Raw genomic sequence first — 8,951 nt, 5'->3', positions numbered from 1 at the left:
CTGGGACTACAGGGGCACTTGACCTTTTTTTTTTTTTAATGTAGATACACGGGGGTCTCACTATATTGCCCAGGCTGGTCTGAAACTCCTGGCCTCAAGTGATCCACCCACTTTGGCCTCTCAAAGCGCTGGGATTACAGGGGTGAGCTACCCTGCCCCGGCCCTAATCCTGTTATTGTTATTACTGCTATTGTTCACCCAAGTCCTTCAAGGCTGGGCCTCCATTTCTGGGCCCCAAGCCAGCTGGTGTCTTAGGGGTGCCCTAAGCCATCTTGTCTATCCTGTGTGCCCTCCCAAAAGGCCAATTTCCTCTCCCTCCCCTCCCGCACTGCCTCAGCCCCTCCTGGGCTTGTCCACTGCCTGGAGAGGCACTGAGGCCCAGAGGTGGCCAGAGGCTGCCCAAGGACTAATGCTGGGTCTCTCTTCTGGTGCCTCCAGAGCCCCCACACAGCACCCCAGGCCCCAGGCTGCCAATCCCATGGCCGAGGGGGTGGCCTGAAGCCCTGAGAGACGAGACAAACTGAGGCCTGGACACCCCAAAATAGCTTGAGTCTTTATTTCTTTGGTGAGGCAGGGCCCCAGAGTGGGGAGGGCTGCCTGGTTGAGGCCCCCGTAGACCCACCAGCCCAGGGGCACTTTTCTGGGCACCACAGGTAAGGCACTACCTGGGGGCTGGAGGAGGATGCCCAAGCTCCCGGCACTCCTCACCCCAGACCGGGGAAGCTGGATTTCCTCCACATTGTCCCCCTCCCCATAGCTGGTCTGAGGCTCTGGTTTACACGCAGGCACAGGTAGGCAATTCTGAGTGACAACCCAGATGGAGGGGAGGGTGAGCCGTCGTGGGACAACTGGCCCAAGACCAGCACCTGGCTGGTGTCGCCAGCTCCGGCTGTGCTGGTGGGTGAGGCAGGTCTGGCATGTAGCCGGGGCGGGCTACATGTAGGGGACCGAGAAGCTCTGGGTGTGAACCCCACCGTGGAGGCAGCAGGCACCTAGTGGTGCTGCTGGGACACCCGGCTCCAGGACTCCAGATGTCACACATCCGTGAGTCTTGGTGTCTACACCCCCCTCGGGGCCAGTGGGTGAGCAGGGGTCCGTGGTCCCTGCCGGAGTCCCCCCAAAGTGGACTGGGCTCCGCTGGACACAGTGCCCTGCGCTGAACTGCCGCTGGCTGCCGCATGCCTGAGACCATGTGATGTCGCCTAGGAAACTGACCGTGGACGGCAGCAGGGGAGGCGCTGGGCAGTTCTGTGGCTGAGCACGGCCCGTGTCAGGAGGACAGGCCGTGCCCTTTCCCATGGGTCACACTGGGCATTTCTCAACGGCCTTCGCAGGATGGGAAGGGGCATACAGAGGCAGTGGGGAACCTGGAGTTCTTGGGCTGGCAGGGAACAGTGGCAGCCTTCTTGGCCTTCATGAAGGGCCTGGCTTGCTGGACTGAGGTCACAGTGTTCTGAGGTCCCCACACGCACTCAGACTAGACCCTCCGTACACACCCAGGCTAGACCCTCCTACACACCCAGGCTAGACCCTCCGTACTCACCCAGGCTAGACCCTCCGTACTCACCCAGGCTAGACCCTCCGTACACACCCAGGCTAGACCCTCCGTACACACCCAGGCTAGACCCTCCGTACACACCCAGGCTAGACCCTCCGTACTCACCCAGGCTAGACCCTCCGTACACACCCAGGCTAGACCCTCCGTACTCACCCAGGCTAGACCCTCCCTACTCACCCAGGCTAGACCCTCCGTACACACCCAGGCTAGACCCTCCGTACTCACCCAGGCTAGACCCTCCGTACTCACCCAGGCTAGACCCTCCGTACACACCCAGGCTAGACCCTCCGTACACACCCAGGCTAGACCCTCCGTACTCACCCAGGCTAGACCTTCCTTACACACCCAGGCTAGACCCTCCGTACTCACCCAGGCTAGACCCTCCGTACTCACCCAGGCTAGACCTACCTTACACACCCAGGCTAGACCCTCCGTACTCACCCAGGCTAGACCCTCCGTACTCACCCAGGCTAGACCTTCCTTACACACCCAGGCTAGACCCTCCGTATTCACCCAGGCTAGACCTCCTCTGCTCCTCCTGGCCTAAGCCCAAGGCCCCTGTTCTAGGATGGTTGGGGCTGAGAAAAGCAGTCATGCCTCTTCAGGAATTACCAGCAGGGAATGCCCAGCCCTCTTAATGGTAGCAATAATTAACAGGTTTATCCCCAAAGGAGCAGAGCAGAAGTGTGGAGTCCTCCCCAGCAATAGGTCTTAGGGTAGGGGCTGGAGCTTCTTAGAGAAAGGCCCTAAATCAGGCGCTCAGTGTCCGGAATGCAGGTCTACCCCACCCACCAGCCGGCCCCCAGGCCTCCTTTCCTCAGTCCTTCCAGGGGGGTTCTGGGATCCCCAAGTGGTCCGAATCCAGGCCCTAGGGAGTGTCCGTGGGATATAAATTAGACTCTGCTGTGGCAATAAATAACGGGGTGGGGCGCGGCCTCGGGCACCAGGCCCAGGCCTGTCCTGCAGGCTCACACGAAGTTCTCTTCCTCTTCCTCCGACTCACCATCTGGCGGCTCCTCAGGGGTGCCTGCAAGGGTGGATAAGAGCATTGAGGGCGCAGGGCAGGGGGTTCTCCGGCCCCCAGGACAGGTCTGTGCCCTCGCCCTGCGTTTGCACCTGCGCAGCTGCCCGCGTGGCGCACACCGATGGAGCGGCCCAGGAAGCAGGTGGCCTGGCGCAGGTGGCACGAGGAGATGTAGGTGACGTTGTTGTTGCCGCAAAGCTCCTGGCCGGGGCTGGAGGGCACAGGGCAGGGCGCCGCCCGACACACCACACAGTGGGCGCTGCCCGTCTGGTCCACGACGCACGACTGTGGCCGCGGGCACACCACGCGCTCACAGGACTCTGCAGGCCAGGTGCCAGGGACAGTTCAGGAGACATCTCGCTGAGAACCCCGCAGGGCTCTTGGCCCCAAGACCTGCCCTTAACCCCCAAGTTGAGAAAACCCTCTGGTAGGACACAAGCCCCCCGCACCTCCCCATGAGCCCCCCTCTCCATCCCACCCCTTGAGCTCCACCCACAAGCCCTGCCCCTCCAATTGTACCCAGGAGCCACACCCCTTCCAGGAACCCCGCCCCTTACGTTACCCAAAAGTCCCACCCCCTAAAGCTCCCACAAGCCCCACCCCCCGATTGTACCCAGAAGTCACTCCCCTTCCAGAAGCCCCACCCCTTACATTAGCCATAAGCCCCACCCCCTTACCACCACAAAGCCCCGCCCACAATCAGGCTCCACCCAGAAACCCTGCTCCTCCCACGAGCCTCGCCCCTTGTTACCCAGAAGTCCAACCCCCCATAGAACTCACAAGCCCTGCCCCTCCGATTCTACCCAGGAGTTTCTCCCCTTCCAGAAGCCCCACCTCTTGCTTTAGCCATAAGCCCCACCCTCTTACCACCCACAAAGCCCCGCCCCTCCACGAGCCCAACCAACCCCCTCAGGCTCCACCCACAAGCCTTGCCCCTCCCATTGTACCCAGGAGCCACACCTCCTCGTAAGCCCTCACCCTTGTTACCCAAAGCCCCGCCCCTCCGCGACTGCGGGGCCGCCCACCCAAGCTCCACCCACAAATCCCCGCCCATCTCCACCCAGGAACCACGCCCCAGTCAAGAGCCCCGCCCCTTCCATGACCCAAAGTCTCACCCCCTGGTTCCATCATGCCCTTCTGGTTACACCCACAAGCCCCTCGCTGCGTCACACTCCCGCTCTGACCATGCCACATACCTCTCGCCCAATGTGAGCCCCGGAGGCCCACTACTTTCCAAATCCCAACCCTACAAAAGACCCCACCCCGTAATACTCCCTCGGAAGTGTAAACGCGCCCTTAATTAGGCCCCACCGCGACCCACGTGACATATAGTGGGCTGGAGGCCCCGCCCCCACGTACTGCGGCAACGGCCCCTCCCCTCCAGCAGGCCCCGCCCCCAGAGGCCGGGCCGTCACGTAGGCCTCTCCCTCACGCATTGCAGCAGCAGCTCCGTAACGTGACGCTCAGGTCCGGGTGGCCCCGCCCCAGGCCCCGCCCCCACGTACTGCGGCAGCAGCCTCGATACGTGATGCGCAGGTCTGGTAGGTCCCGCCCCGCCCCAGGCCCGCCCCGCCCCTCCACAGACCCCGCCCCCACGTACTGCGGCAGCGGCCCCGGTACATGACGCGCAGGTCCGGGTGGCCGCGGCAGCGCGCGGCTCGCAGCTCGCACTCGTCGCGGTAGGTGGCGCCGTCTGAGCCGCAGACCTGCAGCCGCGCCGGGAGCCCAGAGCAGTCGGGCGCGCACTCGCAGCGCGGGCGGCCCCCCAGCATGCGGCACGCCTTGCCCGGGCCGCACTCCACGCCGTCGCACGAATCTGCGGACACAGGACACGCGCGTGGGGCCGGGCATGGGAGGTTCCCGGGCGTGGGGCCGCGCGAAGGCCTCGGGGCCCCTCCCTGCGCCCCCTCTGCAGGGCGGAGGCGGGGGCGCCGTCCCAGGTCAGGGTCAGTCGGAGTCGGGGCGTTCGGGTTCCCAGGGGCAGGGCTACGGGTCGGGGCGCGGGACCGGTGGGGCTGGGGGCGGGGGCTGGGCTCGGTGCGCGCAGGCCGCGGGGTCTCTGCCCGGAATCGGGGTCCGGCGGAGCTACGCAGCCTCGGGCCGCTCCTCCTTGTAGCTGGCTGACGTCTGCCCCCGATGCACGCGCTTTTCTGGGAAGGCCGGAGGGGCCCCAGCTGCGTCAGCCTGGGGTGTTCCGCCCTTGCCAGGCGCGAGTCTGGGGCTGCCGGAATCTTCCCCCAGGAGGCGTCGGGGAGGGCGGGGCTCTGGACACCCCTCCTGGCCTGGGGAGCGATTCCAGGGGAGGGCGCCGCCCACAGCCCTAGGCCTCTGAACCAGGAGTTGCCCCGCAGCCCCACTGCTCAGGCAGGGATACTGAGGTCCTGCTAGGGAAACTCTCTCTGGGGTCCCCGCCCCCGCTTTTCATGTGATGTTCATCGCCACCTAGGCTCATTGCATCCTCCCAAGTCATCATTTTACAGATGGGGAAACTGAGGCCGGGTCGCAGCTATGAGTGCAGGGGACCCAAGCACCTCAGCTTGAAAGCTGCAGCAGGACCCAGATGACCGATCCCCTTTCTGTTGTCTGTGGGTCTGGTGGGGCCTCTGAACACAGCTGTTGTTTATGTGTCAGCCTCAGTTTCTCTGTGTGTAAAGCGGGGCTGACGGGGGAGCCCCACTTACAAGGCAGTCAGGCACTCCTTAGAGGATGGCCAGCGCCCCCCACGCAGCCCTGCAGGGCATGTGGGCCACACCTGGGCGGCCCCCGCACAGCGGCTCACAGGCACATCTGGAAATGCTTGGCCAGGATGGCTTTCATACAAGCGAGAACGGAAGGGGGCCTGAGTTCCCGTCCCCAGGGCGGCCAGATGAGGTTGGGGGTGGGGGGTCCTGGGCCGACTCATGCCCAGGCCAGGCACTTTTTGAAGTCTGTCCTTCTCCCAGAAGCCAGAGGGGGGTCTGGAGGGAGCCAGGGGTATGTGGCAATGAGTTCAGGACCACCCAGCCAGGCTGATCTGGGATTAATCACATCTCAGAGGCCAACAGAGTTCCTCAGCCTGGCCTTCGGGTCTGCACCCCTCAGCTCCAGCCTCCCCCTGGCTCCTCTGACTCACCCCACCCACCAGGACCTAACCTCAAGCCATGTTCTCTCCTGATCCCCACTCCCATACTGACTCCATCTGGCAAACTCCTAGACATCCCCCAACACCCCAGCTCTAATGCCCACCTCCTTCAAGTTGTGCCCCAACAAAGGCATGGTGGCTCATGCCTGTAATCCCAGCACTTTGGGAGGCCAAGGCTGGCAGATCACTTGAGGTCAGGAGTTTGAGACCAGCCTGGCCAATGTGATGAAACCCCGTCTCTACCAAAAATATAAAACTTAGCCAGGCGTGGCAGCGCACACCTGTAGTCCCGGCCGCTGAGGAGGCTGCGGAAAGAGAATCGCTTGAACCCAGGAGGCCGAGGTTGCAGTGAGCCGAGATCGCACCACTGCACTCCAGCCTGGGTGACAGAGCAAGGCTCTGTCTTTAAAAAAAAAAAAAAAAAATTCATCCTCCAGTGCGGAGAATATATCTTAACTCATTCATTCGTTCTCTGCCACCCAAGAGCCCCTAGTTTGATGGGGAAGGCATTGTCTCAGAAGAGGGTCCCGAGTGGCTGGGCGCGGTGGCTCACGCCTGTAATCCAGCACTTTGGGAGGCCGAGGCAGGCAGATCACCTGAGGTCGGGCGTTTGAGACCAGCCTGACCAACATGGAGAAACCCCGTCTCTACTAAAAATACAAAAAATTAGCCGGGTGTGGTGGCGCACGCCTATAATCCCAGCTACTAGGGAGGCTGAGGCAGGAGAATCGCTTGAACCTGGGGGGTGGAGGTCGCGGTGAGCCGAGATCGTGCCATTTCACTCCCGCCTAGGCAACAAGAATGAAACTCCATCTCAAAAAAAAAAAAAAAAAAAAAAAAAACTGGGTCCCGAGGCAAATGCTTGTTAATCATGCAGCTGTAACCCCACCACAGACCCTGGAGTCTGCAGTGAAGGTCCCTGGTGTGGACATTTGGGGTCACAGGCCAGAATGGCAAACCCACCTTCCCAGGAGCTAGGTGTAAGCCAGACATTTATCGAAGAGCCACCCAGGCAGAGAGCTCAGCCCCAGCAAAGGCTCAGCCACGTGGGGAGTCCTCAGGGCCTCTTCCTGAGTCCTAAACTGCAAGAGACTGAAGCCTGGGAACTGGGAGGTGCCCCCAGTCCCTCTCTGAGACCAGGATCCCCCCTGCAACCCCTGTGACAGGCTCAGCCCCGCATGTTTTGCCCTCGACCACCGTGACTGTTTTTGGCTGGTCCTGAGCTGAGATGCCTGCCCTGCTTCTGGCCTGGGGTCTCACCTTTGCAGGGAAGGCAGTGGACAAGGCCCAAGAAGCCAAGGAGGTTGATCTTGTTCCCCGGGTGAGTGAGGTTGGACCAGGCGGTGTCAATGTTGCCAGAGGCACAGCACTCGGCCCGGGTGACGTCAGTCCGGAGCACCAGGCTGCAGGTGGCCTCCTGGCCCTGCTGGAGCCAACAAACACCACCTGCGGGCCAGGGGATGGGGTGCTCTCCTGGGCCACTCCTGACACCCAGCTTCTGGCCCGCCCACAGATGCATGCAGGTGGTGCTCAGTAGTTACGCATGGGATGATCTACCCCAACCCAGGAAGAGGGGCAGAAAACCACATGGGGGTCCCCACCCTGGCTCCGGGTCCCTGGAGATACCTCCTCCCCTCTAGCTCTATGCCCCCCCCAACACCCTCACCACCAACCCTCACCCATCCCAGGAGGTCCCCCCTCGTTCCCTCCGAGCCCCCAGGCCGGGGGCTGGCACCCTGCCCAACCCGTCAAACACCACCCAACGCCAGGCACTGGGCATGTCAGGGTCAGCGGGCCCTGGAACCGCTTCTCCCGCCTCTGCCCTCTGTCTAGACAGCACCCGAGGGCGAGGGCACGTGGAGCCCCGCGCCTGGCAGCCCCCCCACCGCCTGGCCCGCCTCTTACTCACTCCAACTTGGGAACATTCCCCTTGCATGAGCTCACTGTCTCCCCAGGGACGTGGCCTTCGGGGAGGGGGCTCTGCTCTCCCTTTGGCGCGGGGCTGGGGTGGGGTGGGGCTGCAGGGATGGGGGGTGGGGAGCCAGAGAGCCCCCAGTTTCTTCCCCTGTCCCTGGGGGCAGGAACGGCCACAGCCCCCTTCCCAGAGTGCTCGGTGGTTCACAGACACTGCCAGGGACCAGTTTGGGGAATGCAGCACCTTGGCACCCATCATAGGGGAAACTGAGGCCAGGAGTGGGGCCGTCTCCTGCCTGGCGCCTCCCGGCAAGTCCCAGGTGTGAGTCTCCATGCCTGGTCTACCCAGGATCCGGGGAAGCTCTCAGCCCCAGCTGGAGGGCCTGGCTCCAGACACCCAGCGCTGCCTCTCAGGGCACCAGGACCGACCCAGACGGTCGCGGCTAGAACCCTGGCTTTGCCGCCTACAGTCTGTGTGACCCTGAGCCTCAGTTTCCCCATCTGGAAGAGAGATGAAGAGAGCTCCGGCACTACTGGGATGGCACGGGTTCAGGGAGGGGAGAGGTAGACACTAAGCGCTCAATAAATGTCAGCGGTCATTGTGATTAGGAACCTCTGCTCTGTTGACCTCCTGGTGACCCCCCTTCAGACCCTCCCGGCTCCAGCTTGCGCCGGACACCGCCCTCGCCCCCACCGCCGCCGCGCCCCCCGACGTCCCCCCGGCCGCATTCCGGGCAGCCCCACGTGGGTGGCCCGCCCCGCCCGCCCCTCTGGCCGCCCCACTCACCGGGCGCGGGATCCCCCGAGCCCATGGAGCCCACGAAGCCCACGGCCCAAGCCAGGGCCCCCCAGGGCAGAGGCCAGAGTGGCCCTGGCGCCCCGGGACGCATGGCGAACGCAGAGACGGCAGCGGCACCGACTTCCTAGCGCGCGGCCGGCGCTCCCTATAAAGGTCCCGCGGGCCGCGGGCGGGGCGGGGCACGGGGCGGGGCGCGGCGCGGGAGTGGCGGGGGCGAGGCCGTGTCCCGCGCGGGGTGGGCAGGCGCCGGGCCCGGCCGCTGCGGGGGGCAGCTGGGGGCGCGCGCCCGGGTCCCCTCCCGGAGCCAGAGAATGCATCTGGGGAGATGTGGCTGGACCCAGGGCGGAACTGGGACCGGGGTGTGGGTTCGAGGTGGTGGCAGCCTTTTGGGTGGATGGAGGGGCGGTCTCCAGGAGTCAAAGTGGGTGTGGGGATCTTCAGTTGCAGGGGTGGTGGTGAGCTAGCGGGGACCCACGAGGAGCACGTCTGTGGATCCCTGCACCCCGTTTCTGTGATTTGCATGTGGTCACTTTCA

General features: G+C 63.7%; 1 protein-coding gene across 4 annotated transcripts; it reads right to left on the bottom strand.

Moving 5' to 3' along the window:
- Positions 1-540: 540 nt before the first annotated feature.
- FSTL3 (follistatin like 3) lies at positions 541-8,538 on the bottom strand. 4 transcript variants are annotated; one of them, XR_012428142.1, is made up of 6 exons: positions 8,405-8,538; positions 6,964-7,149; positions 4,183-4,398; positions 2,675-2,902; positions 1,967-2,585; positions 541-1,511 (listed from the first exon to the last, which is right to left on the bottom strand). XR_012428142.1 is itself a non-coding variant. In XM_074025127.1 (5 exons), the coding sequence occupies exons 1-5, from the start codon at positions 8,505-8,507 to the stop codon at positions 2,427-2,429; spliced, it is 987 nt and encodes a 328-aa protein (XP_073881228.1). In that variant the 5' UTR covers positions 8,508-8,538; the 3' UTR covers positions 541-2,426. The 4 variants fall into 4 exon arrangements, 3 of the variants coding, with proteins under 3 accessions (XP_073881228.1, XP_073881229.1, XP_073881230.1); XM_074025127.1 differs by having other exon boundaries at positions 541-2,585; positions 4,088-4,398; XM_074025128.1 differs by having other exon boundaries at positions 541-2,585.
- Between the last annotated feature and the right edge of the window lie 413 nt (positions 8,539-8,951).

The sequence above is a fragment of the Macaca fascicularis genome, chromosome 19, assembly GCF_037993035.2.
Source record: "Macaca fascicularis isolate 582-1 chromosome 19, T2T-MFA8v1.1".
NCBI classification, from domain to species: Eukaryota; Metazoa; Chordata; class Mammalia; order Primates; family Cercopithecidae; genus Macaca; species Macaca fascicularis.
This window is presented reverse-complemented; position numbering and strand designations above follow the sequence as displayed.